Source organism: Phragmites australis, chromosome 14, assembly GCF_958298935.1.
Source record: "Phragmites australis chromosome 14, lpPhrAust1.1, whole genome shotgun sequence".
NCBI lineage: Eukaryota > Viridiplantae > Streptophyta > Magnoliopsida > Poales > Poaceae > Phragmites > Phragmites australis.
In genome coordinates this window covers 1958738-1983574 of record NC_084934.1, presented here as the reverse complement: position 1 = coordinate 1983574, position 24837 = coordinate 1958738, and the positions used below count along the sequence as shown (strand labels likewise).

At 45.5% G+C, this 24837-nt stretch overlaps 1 protein-coding gene across 1 annotated transcript; it reads right to left on the bottom strand.

Annotated features, from left to right (window-relative positions):
* Positions 1–2134: 2134 nt before the first annotated feature.
* On the bottom strand, positions 2135–5778 carry LOC133891795 (amino acid permease 6-like). Its single transcript, XM_062332549.1, has 6 exons — positions 5594–5778; positions 5291–5524; positions 5014–5107; positions 4103–4317; positions 3882–4024; positions 2135–3062 (listed from the first exon to the last, which is right to left on the bottom strand). Exons 1-6 carry the CDS (start codon positions 5706–5708, stop codon positions 2412–2414), a joined length of 1452 nt encoding a protein of 483 aa, XP_062188533.1. The 5' UTR covers positions 5709–5778; the 3' UTR covers positions 2135–2411.
* Positions 5779–24837: the final 19059 nt, after the last annotated feature.

Here is a 24837-nt window from a genome sequence, read left to right as displayed (position 1 = left end):
TTTTTGCGTCGTCATTGCACGTCCGAAAGCCCGGATAGGGCTTTTGCCTAGAGAATCCCCCACGGGTGGGACGAGAGAAAATTTCACGACAACGCCTCGAGGGAGGAGAGCGTCGCCCAAGGACGTCGCCATCGTCGGCACCAATAAAATGCCATGCAAGGCTTTCGCCCGTATCTCTCACATCCTACCCAGCTTCTGGCAACAACCACACTGTACATGTCCCATTCTCGAATCACCAGGCTCCCCGCAGGCCAAATTTGAGAGAGGAGAGAGATCAAGCAAAGGGGAGAAATCGGTAGTGACATGGGAGGGGATGGAGCACATATGACAGCAAATGAGGCTTGGCTTCCACGCATAGCGCTGGGCACCGTCCCTCCACCTGCAAAAAGGGGTGCACTCGAAGGTGCGCACAACATAGCAACACAAACAACAGCTAACACACGGTGAATAGACAACCAACATACGGCGCCACGAGCCAATGGCCTTCGAGCAGGGTCACCGCTTACACTGCACCTCGGCAGGACCCCATCCATGCCGGCGTCCGTAGCCATCATCGCCAACACCTAGAAGGCCGATCCGAGAGGGGCGGCCTGGCCAGGTGCAGGAACGGCAAGCAAGCACATACCACCACACCCACGCCCTTTGCCTAAGTAGTCACCACTGCCGCCATGGCCGTAGACGCTTCTGCCACAGCCACCGTGAAACTAGTAGCCATCGCCACAGCCAACAAGGATCAGACCGCTATGCCACCGGCCCCTTGTCCTGAGGTTGGGGTACAAAGAGACCTGGTAGACCATAGAACCACTGCAGCCCATCGATGAACGTGAGATCGTAAGCCTGCGAGCACCACGCCTCGAACAGCCTCAAGCACCCACACAGCTTTCATGTCACCGGATGCAAACCGCCCATGACAGCAGTACCTGACTGTCCCGAGTGCTAGGCATGCGCACATGCACCCCAACAAGGCCACATCGCCATCGTAGCCCCCAGAGAACCACAACTTGCACCGCGGAACTACACGGCCTACCAAGCAAGTGCCCTTCGATGGATGGCATGCAGATCCGGTAGCCGAAAGCATGGATCCGGTCGTCGTGTCACTGGGAGACCACGCCGCTCCGTCGGGCGCATGGATCCGGTCGCCGGGGGGGGGGGGAAGCAGATCCTGCCACCGCACCGTGGAACAGATCTCCGGGCGTGCCACGGAACTGACTACTGACACGTGAAAGGGGATATGAGAGGGAGAGAGGAGAAGGAAACTGTGATGGCTGCCACTTGGCGTCACCGTCGGCAAACGTTGGCGGTGGCCGCCGCACCAAGAACCACAAACGGGGTGTTAGCACGGCGCTAAGAGGTTCGCCTCTGAGTCGCCTCAAAGGAGACGACATGAGGGCCAGACAGTAGTTTGCAGGAAAATTTGTCGAGGTATTTCAAAGTAATTAATTGTTGCATACGGAAATGTCTTCTGTCTAGAATTGCTCAAAACATTATTATTTTTACATGTTGTCTCTCCTCTTTAAATTCTTGTCACATCACGCAAAAAAATTTGCGTGTCACATTATTTTTTGTCTAACTGGACAGCTAATTAATAGCTAAGAAATTAGCCACGCTAGTGCGCTAGGAGAGGACTTAGCCTCTTGGTTACAGTTTGCTGTAGAAAACAATCATCACAGGCGCATATCAACTTTGCTCTGAATTTCGTGAGCATTTGTTGTTTTCTTGACTTTGCCGTCGTTGCTACTAATGCCTGATTGCCTATACCTAGCTGATCACATTCAGCGGCGGATGAGCTTTCTCATCATTTCCGTGTGTAATCTTGTTCGATCAGTTTTGCCGAGTGCTGAGTAGGAGGAGAAAGTATGAGAGTTTGGCAAGTAGCAGCTGACCATTTTTTACTACTGGAAATTAAACGTCATCCCATGTTTTAGGTTGCAGATTTTGCCGAGTTTTTCTTTTCCTGGATCAAGTTTTGCTAGGGGTGTAAATTGTCGAATCTAAGGGTACTCACCAACCATTTTTAGTTTTAATCGATAATACTATTTTTTAAATTAAATATTTTTTAAAAATATTATATGTAATTAAACTAAAGATGGTCGGTGGACATTCTTATATTCACCTATTTGCATCTTATTTCTAATTGTTCAAACCAATTAAGCTGTCATTCATTTCACTTAGACTTAGTTACATACATTTCAAAGTTCATATGCAAACCAGGTTACTTACTTAGGCTAGTTTAACCAACATTAACAACACTGAAATTAACCTTTGTCGACCTCACGGTCTACACGACACGACCTATCGATCAGATCCTCTCATGACTGTATGTATCACTACTATGCATGCAGGCAGGCTGGCAGGTTTTTCAGAGCACATTGCTGCAGCTAATGTTTCATCGACCACGCATGCAATCCAGCTTAAGAGACCTTGAACGGCCTGTATCCCTTGAGGTCGGTAGCGAGCCCCTGGATGGCGCCGGCGCCGGCGAGCAGGGACACCGCGAGGCACGCGAGGCTGAGCACGTTCATCCACGTCCACGTCGGCGAGAAGCGGCGCGTCTTGGCCTGCGCCATGTACATCTGGACGGGGAAGTAGACGGTGAGCGGCCAGAAGGAGACGGCACCGATGAGCCCGAGGAAGTCGTTGAAGAAGGGGAAGATCATGGCGACGAGCGCGGTGAGCAGGACGTAGGTGGTGCGCCACACCAGCCGGAACGGGCTGACGGGGAAGTCCACTGCGAGGGGCAAGCGCACGACGCGCTCGGCGTTGAGGAAGGCGCTGTCGGGCCACCGGTCCCGCGCCCAGCCCTCGACGAACTGGTAGATGGGCTGGCAGAAGACCTGGTACGCGCCGATGAGGTGCACGGCGATGCAGACGTTGCCGACGTCGATCAGCCAGAAGGGGTCGTAGAAACCGAAGCCCGTGAGGAAGTTGCCCGGGGCGTCGTTGCCGAACGCCGCGTACCCCAGCACGCCGCACAGCATGTAGAACATGGTGGTCGTCGACACGCCGACGAAGGACGCCTTCTTCATCACCACGTTCTCCGGCGGGCTCGAACGCAGCGTGTCCTGCAGGCGTTGACCATGCACGCATCAAGCCAAATTAACGGTTCACTGACACTAGCTTACTGGCACGGCTAGAACAGTAAAATCCGTTGCATCGCAAGCAGTAAATTTGCAGGTTGACCGATGATGGCCTAGGAATCAGAGGGCTCTGCCACTGGAGGCGTTGAGATTCGCGCCAGGTGTAAATGAGGTGATCAATGTAGTATTGGAAACAGATATGGCTACCGCGTTTGAGCCAGACAACACCTACCACTTCTTTCTTTGTATCTACATTCATTTCCATTTTAGGGATTATGAGTGCCCAAGTGTAGTGTGCTTGTGCCATTTTTATAGGGTAATTAAGTTTTATCTTAAGTATCGTGCCTGTGCCCTAAGTGTAGTGTTTGTGGACTTTGGACTTTGGTGGGTAAAAGCCTGAAAGGCCAGTGTACAATTATCTATCTATCTCCTTGCAACTGAGTACTCTGCATGGCAATGGCAAAGATTTGCCTTGGATACCCATGCAGACTTGCAGAGCCTATCTATACACCAGTCTGCACTGGGTTCGATGCAGAGCAGAGGCTCTTGTGTTGACTACTGCACCATTTCTCTCTAGAAAAGGAAAACTATTTCTATTTTTCATCTGATGTAGCACTGGACCTGGACTCTTTTGCTTCCAAAGAAAAGTTTTGTCCCTTCCTAAAGACCAAAACCTCACGGGTGTCTTCAGATGAGCTGTTCCTTTTTAAAAACCTAGTTGAACTGTTCTTTTTAAAAGTTACTAGTAGTTTCACTGCCAAAATTACAAGGGTTATATATACTAACAATACTGTCTGAGTTTACCTGAATTTCGATGAGGACATTGGAGTATGAGTAGGCAAAGGCAATGTCTCCGAGGGACTGAAACGTCTTCCATATCTTCTCGCTCGCCGATACGTCCACGCCCACGGTGGCCCCCGTCAGCGACGTCTTGGCATGCACCCCGCCTGCAATTTTTACAGATCGATCAGAGATCAATCAGCTCAAGCTATCAGTCAGTCAGTAACTGCAGTTCAGTAAGCGACCTGCAATCTTTGCGATGGAGAGACCGAGGCCGATGGAGGAGTAGGCGAGGGACATGACGGCGGCGACGATGGAAAGCCACCAGATCTTGTGGAAATTGGGGAGCTGCGAGAGCATGATCTGGATGCCTGCGAAGATGATCATGCTGGTCGTGTTGTTGGCCTCGCACGGCGCAGCGTGGCCGTTGCGGTGGAAGCAATTGGACCGCTTGATCGCCCTGCATGCTCCAGGATGAAGGGTTGGTTGGTGATTCTTTCTTCAAAATTTCGACGAGAAATTAAAAAGATTCTTTTCTTTTTTGGAAAAGAAAAAACTGAAAAAGATTCTCCTTGTAGGCATGCCAATACAGACCGCTCCTTTTAATTCGCCACCTCTTCTCTTTTCCAAGGGAAAAAGAAAGCAGTCCCGGCATCTAATCTTATCTAAGTACTTTTGAACTGTCACACAATGTTATCCTGCCCGCTGTGGATCCTTAAAAAGACCCATTTTGACTGCTATAGTGGACTCAAACATATGTCTTACTCCCTCCGGTTTAGAATAAGTATTGTTTTATGTTATATATAGCCAAATGTTTTAAACTTTAACTATAAATTATTTTTTATGTATTAAATTTGGATATTTTGAAAATAATAGAAGCAGATTTATTTCGAAAAGTACTTTCACAATAATATATTTTTTTCTCTATTTTATTTATATATTATAGCAAAAATTAGTAGTCAAAGTTGTATTTTAAAGACTGTGTCGATGTCTAAAATGACATTTATTTCAGATTGAGGGATTAATTCTACCCGTATTTGCTTCCCAAGCCAAGCATTGCCGGTTCGACTGATTTATGCTCATTTAATCGTGCTAGAAATGCAGGTTACAGTGTTGCATAGAGGCATGAAACATGGAAGCATGCATGCATGCGTACCCCATGCTGACGGCCGTCGTGATGGTGTAGCCAATGGTCACGCCAACCAGGTTGACGTACTGCGCCAGGGCGCACAGCCTGTACTTGGAAACCCCTGCGACCAAACCAAAGTAACCCCCAATCACAAGAGAGATCAAGACAATATTACCACGATCGATCGATTCACAAGATTTTCGCAGCAAGTCCTATCGATCACTTTCAAATAATATATCCAGCCATCAAAATGAAATGAGCAATAGCAGTAGCAGTAGTAGTGAAGAGAATCGGAGTGCTATACCGAGGTAAGCTCTGACGGCCTGGCCGTAGGTGTAGTTGCGCTTGCCGTGGACTGGGTCCGGCGAGCGGTAGCAGTCGGCGAGGAGGCTGGAGCAGAACCAAGTGATGACGGAGAAGGCCACCAGCACCACGGGGCCGATCACCCAACCGAGCTGCGCGATCGCCCACGCCAGTGACAGCACCCCGGACCCGATCACCGCAGTGATGATGTGCGCGCTCGCCGTCACCAGCGTCCCTGCATGGAGTTCGATCGATTGTCAGGAAGCAAAGAAAGGACGAGCACCTGCCGTTATACGTAACATACCTGTGCGCCTCTCGCGGCCGTCGTCGTCGAGGTCCGGCCGGTCGCCGAAGCCGGCCTCCGCGATGTCGAAGGCGGCGGCCGCCTTCCGCTGCTGCTGCTGCCTCTCCATCACCATTGCGCCCGCCGCGCTCTCACAACTCACAACTTCTTGCGTGCCTGTGTGTTAGCGAGTAACAGAGACGTCGGGTGGTGGCGAGGAAGGGAGGAGGCGAGGCCCTTTTGTAAGCGGCCGGGGGCGGGGAGCGGTCGTGTGTTAGGAAAAAAATTATATAAAGTGACGTTGTAGATGCTTATTTCTGTGACATCATCTTATATAGTCATTATATGTTTTTAACGTAGATCTTAAAACGGTAAACCAGATTCACTCAAGATAACCAATCATATAAATAATAAATATATAAGATAAATTTTTATTTAGGTAAGATCTATCCTGTTGATATCAAAGGTAGGGAACGGGTGGAGGCATCTTCATGTGCTGGGAGGTGGATTTGCCTTTTGCAGGCGAGAGGTTGGGATTTAATATGATGAAAGCGCTCCTAGTGGTACCTCCTGTGTGTCGCCTTGCTGCCTCCTTTTTAAGTTCCTCTCTTTTTCCTCTTGTCTACTGCACTAGTTCCCTCCTGCTACTATACACTAACAGCAGCGTAAGGGAGAAAATTAATTAAGTTTGCAAGGGGCATTACAAGTTTGGAACACCCCATCCCATCTGCCATGATGCCATCCATCCATTCTTTATGCTACTCCTCCGGTGGATGATGCTTGCACACAAGATCAAGCATATGGATCAACCAATTATTGAGGGCTGTGACTGATGATATCTCACCATATATAGCCAAAGTAATACCAACATACTTTTTTCTATAATTGTTTTTAAAAAAACTAGTACATTCCATCTTTTCTACTAGTGTGTAAATTTCTCTTGATCGTGGAGGTGTCCACTCCAAGGTGCATGCTATGAAATTATGAATCCAATGATCATGTAATCTATATACATTATCATAAAATCAGTAAAAGTAGACGGACTGTCACAGACGATTTCTTAAAATCCGTCGCTTACAAAATACCCTCATACGGTTGATAAGATAGATGTGTCTCTAACAAGACCGTCATCTAGGTGTACCTGAACTCACAGACGGTTTTTACAAATCCGTCTGTTTCTATCATATTGACACATACGTTATTTAGAAAAACCTGTATGTGATAATATCACAGACGGTTTCTTGTAAGATTTATATGTATCTGTATGATAGACACATACAGATTTTCTAAAAACCTATCCGTAGTTAAAGACCTATGTACTATTTTAAATTTGATCGCTCGTCTCCCCAATCTCTTTGGTTTCCCATATACACAACCCGCTCATCTCCTTTCGCTCTTTGGCTTCCCATACACACAATCGCTCATCTCCTTGTGCTCACTGAATATAAAGCAACGAGGAGTTCATCTTCCTCACTCTCCACGTTGCCACCCGAGAGCCCATTCTGCGACGTTTAGCTAGGGGGGTTGTCGCGTAGGAGGAGCGAGATATGAGTGTCGGATCCACTTCCCTGCATTGAGGTGAGTAACATAGGGTTTTCATCACGGTTTTATTAGGGTTTGATAGGGTTTTCTTCGATCAGTGAAAGTGATGGTAATGTGGTATTTCCATCACATATGTGTAATGTCTCCATTCACTGCTATCAGGCGCTAGCAGGATAGGGTCATCTCTATGCCTACTTCTATGGTACAGATGTTTGGCATCGATTTCGGTCGTGTGGACTTAGTGTTCTTTGCTACTGTGAAGGGCCCCTCCGTGGACCATGTTTTTCTTGTGAATCACATTCTACATTCTGTTCTTCCAGATAAAAATTTATATATTGTTGTTCATCATAATAGAGACATTTTTATGAAATGAAAGACTGGTTTGAACACTCATTTCTTTCTTAACCATGGCTTACGATTTGGTAGCAATGCAGTTTAGTTCTGGCACACAACTAAGTTAGTCAGGATGGAGCCTGATCTAGATGACAACGAGATGATATTGTGCTAAAACGAATGCGGCTGAGATGATGTCAATCATTTTATCCTATTGGAAAATGGCATCAACCAATGATATAAATCATCTTGTCCTTCTGGAAGATGGAATCTCCAATGATGCCAATCATCTTGCCTTCTGGAAGATGGCATCAATGATGTCAATCATCTCATCCTTCTGGAAGATTGCACGAGATACAATTAGGATTTATGTATAGCTAGCTAAGTTTATGTGTTCTGAAAAATATGTGATTGATGTTTTCAACAATGTGCCATGTTCTTATTATTTATGATATGTAAATAATACATGTGATGTTGTTTAATTTATATATCATGAAGTGTGTATGCAGAGGCCAGAATAATGTTATTCCTTCATCTAAAAAAAATATCATGAAGTGTGTATGCCAAATTATGAGGGCCAGGAAGCAAAAGGGTTTCTCAGGGGGGAAAGGGTCACACAGACAATTTTTCAAAAACAATCCGTCTGTGACACTTCATACAGACGAGTTTTAACAAAAAACCGTCTATAACTCTTACTACTCAGAGACGGATTTTTAGAAAAATTGCCTATGACTCTTATTACTCAAAAACGGTCTTCTAAAAAATACATCTATGTATATCTCTATTACAGACAAAGTTGTAACCATCTTTAACAAGATCGTATCACAGACACTTTTGCAGAGACAAAACCAATAATTGTCTATGATAGGGTTTAAAATCCGTCTGTAATAATCCGTTATGAGTCAATGAGGTTTTTTTTCTTAAATACATGGAAGAGCAACATATCTTTTCACTACTACAGAAAAGTGCATTCATTGCTGGTTCCAAACCCATCATCACCACCAATTTTGGAACCAGAAGTGGGTTACAGGTACTGAAAGTTGAGTTGACATCATTGCCGGTGTTTTAAAACCGGCAGCGAAGCCTTTTTCCTTAAAACAAAAAAAAAGAAAATAAATTGATCATGTCATGCCACCACTGGACCTCGTTGTGGCACTCCTGGAACCCATCACCGCAGACACACTAATTTTCCCCTGATTTCACACAAGCACAAACACATATACATGAGATCGAACAATCATATGATATTGTTCTCCCTTTATGCCACAAATCAAGTTATTCAAACCAGATTTACAAACAATTTACAAGAAATTCGAACTAACACTCCACAATTCAGCTACACAAATGGGCTCTTTTACCCTAAACAAAATCAGTTATCAACTACAACCGCCCTTAGTCACATCAGAACAACATGTACCTTAGCCATGGCTTTGCGCATAGCACACTTTGGCCATGGCTTTGTGTGGTGTTGGCTCCGGCCAAGGCTGATAGAAGCACAGGTGGCCACAGCCCGCACAAAGGTGAGGATGAGCCTTTGGGCCATGATGAGGCTACAAGTGCGGGTGGCGATTGGTTCGCTACCGCCACCGAGGACCGGCCCGTGATCGGTGATGGGGACGATGAGAACACCCCTGTAGTTCAATCCAACGCCGTTGGAGCTCGCCCTACCGCCGCCGTCACCACCGGCGATCCTTGCAGGAGCTTGGCATAGAAACCGATCAAAAATCAGCACAAAGAACAAAAAAAAAATCCCAAAAAATACTGCCCCGATCGGTGGAGAGGAGGCACTCGGCCTGAGGAGGAGGCGTGGGTGGAGATGGAGAGGAGCGAGGCACGGCCAAAGAGGAGCGAAGTGTGGGTGGAGAGGAGCTGCCGGAGAGAAGGCGCTCGGCCAGAAGGAGCGGGTGAAGACAGAGAGGGGCTGGCGGAGCAGATAAGGCTGAGCATGGGTGGATCAAGGACATAAGGTCCTGGTGGAGGAGATAAGGAAGAGGGGAGCCAGGACTTAGGATTTTATGCAAGTGCACGGACACGATGCGTGAACAAAAAATTGGATCACATGAAAATTTCAGATATGCTCTACTGTTCACTGCTAGTTGGTCCTATGAACCAGCAGTGAATTGCAATCATCAACGCCGATTGATTTTAAGAACCAGCAGTGATGCTACTTTTTTATGGATCAATAGTAATAAGTGTATCAGTGTCAGTTTTTGGTGAATCGATGGTGATGGACCAGCATATAAGGCATGTTCTATAGTAGTGTTTCTAGGTATCAAATATAAGAGGCAATAAGGATTGCATCATTTCAACGTGTTACAAATGGTACCAAAATAAGGTGTCAATCCCGCTAGTGGGCCGCATGGCACTATCATGTAAAAATTGCAATGAGGCAATTCAGGTTGTTGAGGGTGTTGATCCTTAGTTCTTTAACGCGGGATAATGTAAAACCAAAACTTAGTCCAAGTTGTCAATTTAAATGAGTCGCACTAAATAGAATACATGTTTGCCAAAAAATATAGGTCATTTGAATTAACTCATTTTGAGGAACCAAGATAGTGCTACAAGTGCATAGGCTTACCCCATGTAGTTTTGCCTTTGAGCAAATTTTCAGTCATAGGGTGCCACTCAGATCCCAAGGTAGTTGGACTTAGATGTCAGTGAGGAATCGAATTCCACATCTTGCAAATGAGTGAATGAAGCGGCAAATCTTGGATTCCACGTATTGATTTTATATCTAGTCATCACATTGTACATTGCATAGTCCTTGTTAGGTCTTATTACACACAACAATCAAAATCTACTGGTCCAACCTGTAACTGTCCTGGTTCTTGCCTTCGTTTCGCATATGTACCAAGCTTTGTGCAAAGATTACCTGCTTCTTTGTTAGACAGCAAATTATTCATGGAACAATGCTGATAGTGTTATGGTGGGCCAAACCTACAGGCGGCGGTGTGGTTGAGCAGAAGTCAATGCCAGGACCCTCCTCCTCTATTACCCCTGCCTCGCCGATGTGATAGCCGATCACGGCTCAACAGTCGCGCTGACAAGGTCCAGGCCCATAACTACTGTCTGCTCTCCCTCTCTACCGCTAGAATAGGGTCTGTGACATCTTTGGTATCAGGATCCAGTGCACCATACTCACCCGCCACGCCCATGTCGACCACCACCGAGAGTAGCACCGATAAACAAGTGCATGACGCCATCAATCACCTGATGTTGGCGTTGAAGAAGCAAACCGATACCCTCAACTACATGATGTCAACGTTTAAGGATCTGCAGCAATAGCAGAATGCCCATCACGTTGCCATCAACCGGCTTGAGTTTGACAATGGCAAGTCCCTGGAACAGATCGACAAAGAGGCTACCGTGGCCGGGGACAACCTCCTTAGTAAGCCGCTGCCGCAACACAACTCCACCAACTCCAGTACGTCAGGCAGCGGTGTGGTGCTTGCCAGCCCGATAGCGTCCTGCGCTTCCACAAACTCAATTTCCTCGTCTTCAAAGGCAAAGAAGATCATCTGCCATGGTTGCATCACTTCTAACAATACTTCCAAGGACAGCGCATGCTGGAGGAGGAAAAAGTTTAGCTAGCCTCGTTCAACATGGATGGACCAGCCATTCTTTGGTACTACAAGCTGGACAGGAGAACAGGACAACTTCCTGGCCAGTGTTCATAGAACTCGTCAACACACGCTTCGGGCCACCGGCACGTGCCAACCCGTTTGGCGAAATGACAGCTCTCAAGTGCACCACCACTGTGGATGAATTCTGTGAGTAGTTCCTGATGAAGCTACCATGGGCGGGGCCACTGATGGAAGCACAACAAGTGAACATCTTCACTGGTGGTATGCCGGAACCATTGCAGATCGACACAGAGCTCCAAGCACCATAGACGTTAGAGTAATGACACTAGCTTGGTCCTATGAACGGCTCGCAAATTGCATCGCTGTTCAACCTGCACGATCTTCCATAAGCCGATCCATCTGTGCGCCTCCAAGTACACAGCCGACATCAGCCAGTGCAACTCTTGTAGTGACATCAGCATTACCATTGGGCTACAGTCTACCAACGTGGCCTGACACTAGCAGAGATGATCCCACAATAGGCAGAAGGTCTTTGCTTCAATTCCGAAGAAAAATTCCATGTTGGACACAAGTGCAAGAAACTCTTCATCCTGGAAATTAACTCATTCACCATGGATGACAATGTGTCGGAGGATAGCAACAACGTAGGGGATCCAAGCATCTCACTATCCGCACTAACCGACATCGATCATCACGTAGCGCAAACAATTCGAGTTGCGGCATGCGTCAATGGTGACAGCTTGATCACTCTCCTCGACTCGGGCTCCACGCATAATTTCATCGCCGCCCACGCCATCATCGTCACAGGCATTCCCATCCATGCTTGCTCCTGTATCAGTGTGATGGTGGCCAATGGCGATCACGTGGATGGCCTGGGCATGTGCCATGGCATGACAACAACGATTGGCGATGACACGTTTTGGCTAGACTTCTACACCATCCCGCTGGCCAGCTTCAATCTCGTGCTAGGGGTGTAGTGGCTGAGTACCCTCAGGCCTATTACATGGGATTTTTCTAAGCTCACCATGGACTTCATGTGCGATGGTCACCACATCATGTGGCATGGCCTACTGAGCAATCGCCGCGCGACATTCGTCCTGGTCTATGTGGGGCACAACTGGATGGATGAGTTGCTGGAAGCATTCAACAACCTTTTCAATGAACCAACAGGGCTTCCCCCAAACCGCGAGTGACATCACCAGATTCATCTAAAGCCTGGGACAGAGGCCATGCGACGAGATACTATGGTAAGGCACAATCCGGCATAGCTCCTTCGCATTCTCTTTCTCGGACATACTCGTCGAGAAGCATGATGGTTCATGGCAGTTTTGTGTGGACTATCATGCCTTAAACGCGTGCACCATCAAAGACAAATTCCCCATTCCTGTCATAGATGATTTTCTTGATGAATTATGTGGCGCCATGTTCTTCACCAAAATCAACTTACGGTCTGGCTACCATCAGATCCTCATGCACACGAATGGAGTTGAGAAGACCGCCTTCCACACGCACCAGGGCCTATTTGAGTTTCTCGTGATGCCCTTCGGCCTCTCCAACGCGTCGATCACGTTCCAGGTGCTAATGAACGAGGTCCTTCGGCCGTTCCTGCAACACTTCATCCTCGTCTTCTTCAATGACATACTAGTGTATAGCAACTCTTAGGCAGAGCACCTCTAGCACATGCACACTATCTTCCAAACACTCCGCCAACACTGTCTCTTCCTCAAGCGCAGTAAGTGTTCCCTTGGAATGGACATAATGGCTTACCTGGGACATGTCGTTTCAGCGGCCGGCGTGTCCATGGATGTAGGAAAGGTGCGAGCAGTGCAAGAGTGACCGACACCTCGTTCAGTGTGCGTGTAGCATGCCTTCCTTGGGCTAGCGGGGTATTACAGCTGATTTATCCATGGATTCAGTGGATCGCCACGCCCCTAACCAAGCTCCTCAAGAAGGAGGCTTTCACGTCAAGTTCGTCGTGGAGTGCAACGCATCGGATCATAGTCTTGGAGCCGTTCTCCACCAAGGAACTAGTGTCATTGCCTTCTTCAGTTGACAAATCGTCGATCATCATGCCAAGCTCACGGCCTACGAACACGAGCTCATCAACCTCGTGTAGGTTGTGCGCTACTGGAGGCCTTATCTAAGGGGGTAATGTTTTCTGGTACGAATGGATCATTACAGATTAAAATTTTTGCTTGATCAATGCCTTTCGATAGTGTCACAACATCAATGGGTTAGCAAGTTCCTCGGCTTTGACCTCCATGTGGAGTACAAGCCGGGTGTCAGCAACGTGGTAGCAAACGTGTTGTCACAGCGTGACACGGAGGATCAGCCATTTGCCATGGCATTGTCTACCACCCACTTCTTGATCTTTGACGTCCTCTGCCAAGAGGTGTTAACGACAACAGAGTTGCAATCGCTCTAGGCTGCAATCGAAGTAGGCGAGGAGCGCGGCCCATGGGCGTTCCAAGATGGCCTCATCACATTCAAGGGGTGCATCTGCATTTCAACATCGTTGCCATCCCTGCTGGTCGTCCTGGCTATTGTACACGACGTGGGGCACGAGGGTGTTCAAAAGATGCTCCATCGCCTTCACGCCGACTTCCATGTGCCCAATGCATGCACGATGGTGCAAGACTACGTGCGCTCCTACACTACTTTCCAGAAGAACAAAGCCGAGAAACTCCACCACTGGACTCCTTCAGCCGCACAACACTCCCATGATGATGTGGTCCGTTATCTCCATAGACTTCGTCGAAGGGCTACCACGTGTGCACGGTAAGTCGGTGATTCTCACCGTCGTCGATAGGTTCTCCAAGATGGTGCACATCCTAGCCCTTGACCATCCTTACACAGCTCAATCAGTGGCGTGGGAGTTCTTCAGCGGGATTGTGCGTCTCCATGGAATGCCGGTCTCCATCATCAACGATAGAGACTCGGTGTTCACTAGTGGGTTTTGGAGCGAGCTCTTTCGATTGGCCAATGTGAAGCTAAATCTCAGCACCACGTTTCATCCGCAAATTGACAATCGGTTCGAAGTGGTGTACAAAATAGTCACCATGTATATGTGGTGCTTGACTAGGGACTGTCCTCGTGAATGGCTCCGCTGGTTGCCGTGGGCAGAGTTCGTTTACAACACCTCATATCAGACCTCAGTACAGACAACACCATTCGAGATCATCTATGGCCGGCCACCACTATCACTTCGCTCTTATGTGGATGGCATTGCTCATCTTCCAGCGGTGGATCGGTTGCTCACGAACCACGACGAGTTCATCGCCGACGTTTGTTGTCGTCTGGAACAAGCCTAGCAATACCACAAGCGCCACTATGACACCAACCACCGCAACAAGGAATATGAGGTCGGCCAATGGGTGTGGCTCTAGCTTCTTCACCGATAGGCATCATCCCTGTCCGCACAGGGCCGTTCCAAGTTGGACTCACGCTACTTCGGGCCCTTCCAGGTGGTGGACACATCAATGAGGTGGCTTATAGGCTCTGTCTTCCTGCTCATGCTCGTATTCATGATGTCTTTCACGTCGTCATGCTCAAGCCATTCCACAGGACTCCACCGTCATTGTCAGCTGCATTGCCTCCTCTGCTTCATGGATGTGTGCTACCTAAACTAGCCAAGATCATCAAAGCCCATCTTGCAAGGGGGCGTAAGGAGCTGTTGGTTCATTGGGACGGCCTCACCACATCTAAAGCGTCATGGGAGCCTATGGACATGTTTTAGAAGCAGTATCCAGAGTACAAGCTCAAGGATGAGCTATTTGTAGAGGAGGGGAGAATGTCTTGGTGGGCCGAACCCATAGGCAGTGTCGTGGCTAAGCGGAAGTTGATGCAAGGGCTTGCTAAGCTACTTGCGCTTTGTTTAAGGGATAAGCTAGGTTGATCCATTCTTGTTAGGATTTGAATTTGATTGTTAGACAATTTGTTAAGTTTATTAGTGCCTCCTTTTATCTATAAAAGGGGTATGGTTGTTGCAATAAGACAAACAGAATCGATCTTCTAGTTCACCCCTCCTCTTCTCTTATCCCTGCCTTGCCGGTGCGGTAACCGATCACGGCTCAATAGCCATGCCGACGAGGTATAGAGTCACGGCCTCTCATCTTCCATGACTACTGCATGTGGTCCCTCTCTGCTGCTAACACACGACCTGTGATAGATAGTCTGATACAAAACAGTAACAATAAGGTAAGATCAACATCTACCAGTCACGCTCGGGCTTTATACGGTGTTGCCATCACTTTGTTGCTAATGGCGTGCAAGCAATTATCCTCAAAATAACACCAGTTAGTGGTAATTATAAGTAGTTTGCATGATTGCATTACGCACATACAAAAAGACTTTAATTTGGTATTTCAGCTTCAAGAGGAAAATGGTTTTGGAGTTGGATAGTTTCTGTTCTTTTCATTGAGAACCTTGTACTAGACTAGTTGCAGTTGCAGGTGACCAGGGGCGGAGGGTGCTCATGGAACCCAAACTAGTGAAAGGAGAGGTCAGAAGTTCAGGATCGGACAAAACTAAGTCTTACAACAATTCTTTAGTCTTTATTAGTTTTTTGCTATTACATTTAGCTTTCGTTTTTTTCTTCCAAATTAAGCATAGGACTAGCTTCTGTTTATCTAGTGGTTAATCCTCAGTACTTCCACTTGCTGGCATTGGTCGTTGGTATCAAGAAAGCAAGGTCCCATGTAAATGCTTAGTTTCCTTATGCTTTCTCTTGTTGCACGGCAATTCTTTTATTTTGTTTAACCATTTCCCCCTGATTTTGGCCTTTTCTTTTCAAAGTAGGCAAAAAAGCTTCTTCTTGTTTTTTTGTTGCAATGCATACTCCACCCAGCAACGACTTCACATGTGCATACTCGAAACAAACCATCAAACTACAATGACATGTATAGAAGTGTGGCGCATCGTCAGCTATGAGAAAAATACTATAGAAGTGTACCTAGGATACGTTGCCCATTCACATAACTGCTGGAAATTAAACCTGCATATCTACCTAGCATCGTGCTAACTTCTAGTTTTTCTCGGCAAAAAGAGTTCTATACTCCTGTGGTTCGTCTTATTCTGTAGTAGAAATTTGAAACATACAATAGGATCAAGAGTATCGCCGGACCTAACCGATCCAACCCACAATGATAACGAATTCATTGTTTTTATAAAACCTCACACGCACAAATCATTTCGATTCGACAACCCCCGAATAATTCTATACACTTCTACAGTAAGACCAAATTGAACTCTTTTTTGGGTAAGGGCCCCAGCACGAATTTCCAAGCGGTGCAAAACAATCGAGAGAAAGAATCGGACAATGAACCAATCGACAACCCGGCATGCATGCAAACAAGATTGATGGCTGGAGTTTAAAGACCGGTGCATGAATAGCATGATCATATATTCTGATACTGCAAAGCACTGTTCTAACACAGTTAAAATGACAAGTAGCATGCCTCTCTCTCACACACACAGAGAGATGGCAGTACTATTAGTAGCTGGCAAGTGCAAGTGATGTGTTGCTGACAAATACGAGCCTAAAAGCAATTCCAAAAAAAGCCTAAAAACATTGACACCTGGACAGCTGGAGATAAGATTCGGATCTCACACGAGAGGCTCGGAATGGCCTGCTCCAAGTGGACGGATATTGAGAGAGAACGTGGAATTAATCGAGTATCATGACTCCATGGTCCCATTTGTCAGCCTGATGCCTTGGAGCAAAAAAGCATGACCATTTGACCAGCATGTGCATGCGTAGCATTCTCCACCTTGCAAAAAATTCCAATCACCTTGGACGGTTGGCATGAAATGTCCCGGCTTCCACTATGCAATACACCATCATTAATGATATCATATTAGTGATAACCAATCTGAAAACATTATTAATGTACTATTAGTAATCATTGAAGTCACGATGTGTCACTAATGTATGACTCGAGCTGAGACCCGGTTAAGATATATCATTAATGAGGAGTTATTAGTGACAGTGTGGAAACAACTCATCACTAAATATAGTAATGACGGATCACTCAAAACCCGTCACTAATAATAGAATCATTAGTAACGGGTAGAGAGGGCACATGTCACTAAATATAGCCTCAAGTAGCTCAACTTATTAGTGACGAGTTTTAAAGAGATCAATCTGTCACTAATGAGTGATGGCTATTTATGCGCCAAGCAGCTCGACCAGATAGTGTCTGTATGTCGGCTGCTCGGCACAGGGGTGATCTTTTGGTGATTCTATTGAAGACGACCAAAATCTTGGTGATTTGAAGTTGAGATTGCCCCTTAGCCCTTAAAGGTTTGCCTCTTCTTTCCTCCTCCTCTTGCTCATATATGGTGGATTCTCCCAAATCTTGATACATGTGGATTATCCCCCTTGGCCAATGACGGTTTGCATCCCCCTTTCCTCCTCCTCTTGCTCAAATTTGCTAGATTCTAGGGTTTGAGTTGGAGTTCACAATTTCTCCTTCTCTCAAATCTTAATATGTTTATGGTGCAATTATATTAATTATATTTTTAAAAGTAAATTTAGTTTGCGTAACATACGTCTCCCATTCGGGAATGTTTGATTATAAATATGACTTGGCAACTCGTCATATTTATAAGAAAATGCTTCCGAATTGTCCATAAACTTTGGACAGTTCAAGGATGTGGCCCGAATAGTAGCTTTTTGTGCTCTTATATAGTTCTAGAGAGAATTTTGGTAGCATCTTCCTGTTGTTCTCTAGATACACGCCCTGCTGGTTATTGAGACATGTATTTAGAGAATAGCAGAGAGATGCTGCTAAAATTTTCTCTAGAACCGTACAAGAGCATAGAAACCAACTATGGCCACATATCCTCAAATGGTATTAGGACATATCTTTTCCTATGTAGAAATTATCTAGGATCAGTCACCTTAGATAAGATATTGGCTTGAATCTACTCTTAATTTAGTTAGAATTTTTATACTTATTCAATTGTATCTACTCTGTCGCTTCTATTAGCAATGAATATTTTTTTTAATTTGTAGATGACGGACCGAAGTTGGATGTATCTTGATTGTCGTACTTGTAACGAGTACATGAGCAGGGTGAAGTCTTTCATAAGTGTCGCGGTGGCGGATATGGAAGATTGGGGTAAAAGGGCAATATGATGTCCATGCTATGATTGTAAGAATGAGAAGAATTTTCTAAAACCAGACAATATGTACGATCACTTGTTATGGTGTGGATTCAAAGAGATGTATCACATTTGGAACAAACATGATGAGGAAGGCCTTAATGAAGCGGAAGTAGATCGAGTCCTCTCGGATGGTAGTATGGATCAAGGACTCCCGTCAGTCGGTGATATGGATCATTCTCTTAAGGATGTAGACATATTATGATTCAATGAGTATGTGATGGAGAATGTGGATCAAATGGTGCGCGATACTGAGCGGCACGATGATTATGGTGATGGTGAGTTTGTCAAATTCAAGAAACTATTGCGAGACTCGAAGACAACAGTTTATCTTGGCTGTAAGGAGAAATACACGTTGTTGTTTGTGGTGCTTACGCTTCTGTAATTGAAGATAACCCATCGTTGGTCTGATAGGAGTTTTAAAGCATTGTTGCATATGCTAAGGGACATGCTACCAGGTGGGAACAAGGTGTCCAAGACCGTCTATGACGCGAAGAAAATAATTTATCCTTTGGGATTAGAAATAGAAAAAAAATGCATGCATGTAAGTAGGATTGTATTTTGTTTCGTGGAGAGTATGCAGACATGGATCAATGTCCTATTTGTGGAATCCATCGATACAAGCTAGAAATGACGGTGACGACATGAGGGAAGGCAGCAAGAGAAAAAGGACCTCCTAGGAAGGTGGTGTAGTATTTTTCTGTAATTCCCCATTTGAAGCATTTATTCACGAATGCAAAGGAGTCCCAACTGCTGCAATGGCATAAAGAGGATCGTAGGAATGACATAATGATACGGCACCTCACAAATTCTGCTCAGTGGTGAACCATTAATTTCACATTTGGTTGGTACGCTGAAGAATTAAGAAATATTAGATTTGCTATGAGCACAGATGGCATGGATCCATTCAGTAACATTAGTAACTCACATAGCACCTAGCCTATTTTACTGTCTATCTACAACCTTCCACCATAGCCTTGTAAAAAACAGAAATACATTATGTTGTCTACCTTAGGTCCTGGTCCAAGACAATCTAGCAATGACATCGATGTGTACGTCAGCCTTTTGGTGAATGATCTTAAAAGACTCTGGTTTGAAAGCGTTGAGGTTTGGGATCAATACAAGCGCGAATACTTTACTTTACATGCCATGTTGTTCATCACTATGAATGATCTATCAGCATATTGTAACTTGTCAAGACAGAGTAAAAGAAAAGGTGAAGCTTGCGCCCAATGCTTAGATGACACTAAGAGTATGTGGTTGAACGAGTCAAAGAAAACATTATACATGCGCTTCTATGTTTCCTTCGCATGAACCGCTTGTACCGGGAAATGAAGTCTCAGTACAATTGAGAATACTTCACCCTACATGTGTAATCGCTCTGATCCAAAGTACGATCCAAATGTGCCCCGCACACTGACACATAAGACTGCCTTCGTGGTAAATGCTAGCATAGAGATTTACAAATACTCTACTACTACCTTTTTTCTTTCGAACTGATAGTTTTTTTCTCTCCCGTGCCACCAACAACCACCGGGCAACGCCTGTGACTTCTACGTTGCGCGTCACATGCTGCTAACCATGGCAACAAAGGATATGAAATCCCTAGATGTAAGATCTTTTCATAACTTCTTTCATTCATTACTAATATCCGATGATAAAATGATTTTGCTCACGTTAATTGCATACTTTTTCCATTAATATTTTCATTCAATAGGAATTGAGCTTACCCGACGGTAACATTGAGGAGTCTGCACTTTTCAACATTTAAGGATGGATCGCCTCGTTCGATTAAAGTCGTCTCTTCAAAAGGAGAGTTCCATTGTAGGGAGACTGCATACTGACTTATGTATTTTGTGGTTACACTTTGGACTTATGTAATTTCTAGTTATCTCGATGTACACTTTCGACTGGTTACACTTTGGACTTATGTAATTTCTAGTTATCTCAATGTACACTTTCAACTTATGTATGTTATTATTTAAACTTGAGCGATATGGTGGATGTTTACTTGTGGATATGGTGGATGTTACCTGATGTTGATATGGTGGATGTTTACTGGTGGATATATGTTTGCTGATGTGATATGTTTGCAATTGGGGAGTGGGGTTAGTACATTAGTGACAGATAAAACTATCACATGTCACTTATGTTAGTCATTAGTGACGGTCATTCTTTAGAACCCTGTTACAGGTTTCCACTAGAACACGTTGCTAATGATGGTCTTTAGTGACAGGTGTCTGTACATAATCATCACTAGTGACGTGTGTTGTGTCTACCCATCACTAATGATAGTCTTTAGTGACAGGTGTCTTTCTGAACTCTGTCACTAATGATAGTATTTAGTGACGGGCATCTATACACTATCTTCACTAATGATGATACATTAGTGATGTGTGTTGTGGCTACCCGTCACTAAAGACCATCATTAGTGATGGGCAACAGACATCCACGTGTCATAGAAGACGCACGTTAGTAATGGGTCTCAATTGTGACCCTCCACTAATGACTATCATTAGTGACGTGTTTGAAATGACCGTCACTAATAATGGTTATCACCTGTCACTAATGTGATGCTCTAACGTAGTGTTTGTGGTATGTTTAGTTTGAGGAATCAATTGGTCATAGATGAAATATCTATAATGAGATCATCTATGAATTTTGGTGAGACGATTGCATTTCTCATATTTACACTAATCATGTGTTTACGATGAATGAGATAATGATGGATCAACCCATCTCATTTCTCAAATCAAACAAGAAAATTAGGAGTGAGATTATCTAATCACCACCCTACTCCTCAAATCAAACACACCATTAGTTCCTCACCTAACTTATCATCAGTGCTTTTCAAAATGGTTTAATCATGATGCGCGCAACTACACTAGGTGCTCCGATCCTCCACCGATCATTCATGTAGAGAGCAACACGAGTAAACTCGACGCACCCGACCTTCAATTTTGACTGATTGATTGCATCAGCAATGCATATGCTCAGCTAGCTAGCACTTAACCTTCATTATATATTCCAAGACCACTAGCAAGGGTGAAAATACGATTCAATTGATAAGAAGCTTCATATGTATGCAGATGATGGTAGAATGAATTATCTCAAAGACCATTTGGTGATGAAATAATGGGCATCTGGAGTCTACCTCCGACAAAACAATGTGGTTATTATTAGTACAAAAAAAAGTAGGAAGGATGTAATGTCTATGGTCCATACTTCGGTTCGGAATTTACCGAAGTATTAATACATCAAAGTAGCATAGCAGTAAGACAAAGTAGTGGATCCATAAACAATAAACCATAGCTTAAGGTTACTTGACAAAGTACCATTAAGTTACAACCAAAGAAAAAAATATCCAAGTTCCATGCTCTCAAGACGGGTCAAGTTACCCATCCCTCCTATGCTTAGTCTTTAGGACTGCTCCTCATAGCCTCCTCAAAGTACAAGACTTCTCCAATGATTTGTCCTTCATATGCTTGCGCAACAACTTCTTCGTCATCTCAGAAACAAAGTTAAAATGTATCTTGATTTATAAATGATGAGTGATTGATAAGGTTATCAATTTAGTTTGTCGAGTTTTGGATTGCTTGAGCTTGGTTTGAGCATTTCGATTATGGACTAACAGGACTTGGAGTTGATGTTGGATAAATGTGTTTTCTTGTCTCATGGTGTGCAGGTGATGGATGCAACTTGACGGGTGATGGCCGGTGATCGGGGCTAAGCAGGTGCTTGGTACCAAGCGATCAAGGAGGCTAGATGGAGTAAAGGGTGATCCTAGCTATACACGTGGAGGTCAAGTAAAGTATGAAATAGAGGATGAAGATGGCGTCTTGACAAAGTTAAGCGAAAGGGATGCTGGTGCAAGTGACAAGGTGACCCGAGGGATCGGGAGTGGGAGAGACTTGCCGGTGGTCAACATTGCAAGATTGAGTACACATGTCAAATCAGAGAGCTTGCTTAAGGTGTAAGCAAGTGGTGAGTCATGCTTTGAGAAGCGTGCAGAGGGTTTCACGGTTGGGCCTCAAAACTGTGGGAGGATTGGAGGAGTATGTGGCACCATCGTGAAACTTGCGTCGAAGCGAAGCTAAATCGTGAAAGCGTCATGGCCGTTCGATAGATGGAGCAAGAAATTGACTAAAATACCCTCAGTGGTAGGTAAGAGTGTACTACAAGAGAGGAGTATTTTGGTAACAAGCTAGGAAATTAAGGGTCAAGTTTGCTATGCCTATAAATAAAGAGGTAGGGCTATGGAAGAGTTTCACCCCCGCTCCCTCTAGTCGCCTATCTCAGTCCTACATCATCTTTCAAAAACCTAGATTCTAATTCTATCTCTTGCCCATCTATAACTAAGAGGTTTACAAGTTGAGTACAAAGGTATTTAGTAGGATCTATAATAACAATCAGCAAATAACATGAACAAGGAGGGATCTATGTGTTATCACTGAATTTTTAAGGTTATCTAAGGGATAACATGCATGCAACATTTTAAAATAGTGTGATTAGAAACATCAAGTTCTAACTTCTAAGACACTACTACTTCAAAGCACCACAGGGTAGAACCAACCACAGGTTTTCTTCCCTGCCTTGAACATAATTGTTATTATAGCTCGAAACAGGAACATGCACTACAGCAAAACACACCATCAGTAGCGGTAAAAAATCATCATCAGTGGTGGGTTTTGAACCACCACTAATTACTCAGCACTGATAGTCAGTGACTATCAGTGCTAGGTCTGAAACCAACACAGAAACTCAACATCACTGCCGGTCCGAGCCATGAACTGGTAGTGATGGTATTTTTGAAAAAGAAAATAAATAAAAATACGACCCGTGGACCTAGCATCACAAGCACCGCCACACCCCCTCGTCGTCGTACCCGCTCGTCGTCCCAGTCACTCCACCACGCGTGCCCTGTAGAGGAAAGTGTAGTGGCACGAAGGCCACCACCAAAGATCAGCCGTGCCCATGATCCCATGGCGACTAAGACAGGATCGCACGCGTGGTCATTCTGTACACCGCTTGAGCCCCCACCAGCCTTAGGCTCGCTGCGTCGGACCAAGCTCTCTCCGCTCCTCGCGAGCTCACCTATCGCAACGAACTCTGCTCCGTTAGCCCCTAATGCTTGGAGGTGGAGGGACACAGTCGTGCAGGCTGATTTTGTAACCCACCTCGCACACGGCATCTCCGCACTATGGTGGTGCCTGGCTGCTCCCCTTCACACACAGTGACAGTTCCGTCCTCAAGACAGCGGTCAATCGCATGGATATGTCAACGTCGTCCAAGGCAGAGGCAGTGACGACACGGATCTCCTGGCCCGATCCATGGCCGACGGCGACACCAACGGTGGCGGCTAGCCATATCCGGCCAGCGCTCACCTATCTGGCGATAGAGCATGTGGCATGGTGGCTAGTGGAAAACCGAGGCGGTGGCTGTCCCAAGCGCCAGCACCTCATCCTGGCCAGGCGCTATGCGGCCCACCAACAGGGCGACGGCAAGTCAACAACCACACCATGCACAAGCGGTGACGGTAGGGAGGGCACCGGTCGCGCCTAGAGAGGAGGGGCAGCGGTCGTGCCTAGAGAGGAGGGGTGGTGGGGGTGAGGTGGTTGAGAGAGAGCGAGGAGCGAAATGAGGTGCCTGGAGAGGACTTAGATATTTTTGCTTCCGACCGGATGTGAGCCATGAACAATAAAATGAAGTGAAGGTAAATTTTAGGAACCGCCTCCACTTCACTGTCGGTTCATAATAAAAAACCATCAGTGATACTATCACTATCGGTTTTCATTACAAATCGGCAGTGATGATTATTAAAAACCGGCACTGATGTACTGTTAATGCTATTTTGTTTTGAACCAGTACAGATGATATATCGGTGGCAGTTTTAGACAAACCGATACTGATAGGCCATATTTATGATGGGGTCTATAGTAGTGAGGGAGTGATATCACTCTTCGAGAAGTGTTTAGCGTGGTCGAAACAAACATGAAGGGCCTGAAAGCAGGAAGACACAGAAAGTCTAAAAAGAGAGCTACAATGACGGGCCGAATGCCAAATCACTCGCCAATCTCGGTGGGTTTGTTTATCTAGTGGTCAGGCTAGAATTTTCTTGCACCGCGTGCTCGTGCTTGAAAATCATTGGAAGATGAGGAGAATTCTGCGATGATTCTGAATCTAAAGGCAAAACACCTAAGCAATGGTCATTCTCCACCCTCTCCCACTAGCTAGGGTTTCTGATCGATATGCTCGGCTGATGGATATATACACAGTGCATGTTGCCTCCAAGTCAAGAACACAACAGGAACGGCTCGATTAAGGAGAACTGAGCAATGTCAAAATCTAGCAACAAGCAAGCTAAGATGGCGCAAGTAGTTGGTCAGAGAAACAGCCAAATATTGACGACAGCTTCTCCTCTAGGGTTTTTGCACCTCCTCCATGGGAGAGGCAAATGGAGTGCTCCGGCAGGGGGGCGTTCGACAGGCGTTAGTGGGAGCGTACACACCAGCATGAATGCTCTAGCATCGACAGGGATGGTGTGGTTCGTGGAGCAGAAATGGAGGGAATTACGTGAACTTAAAACCATGGAGATCAAGCACATGCTGTTCTCCGTTGGCGCCTTCGATGGATTTGGTCCTA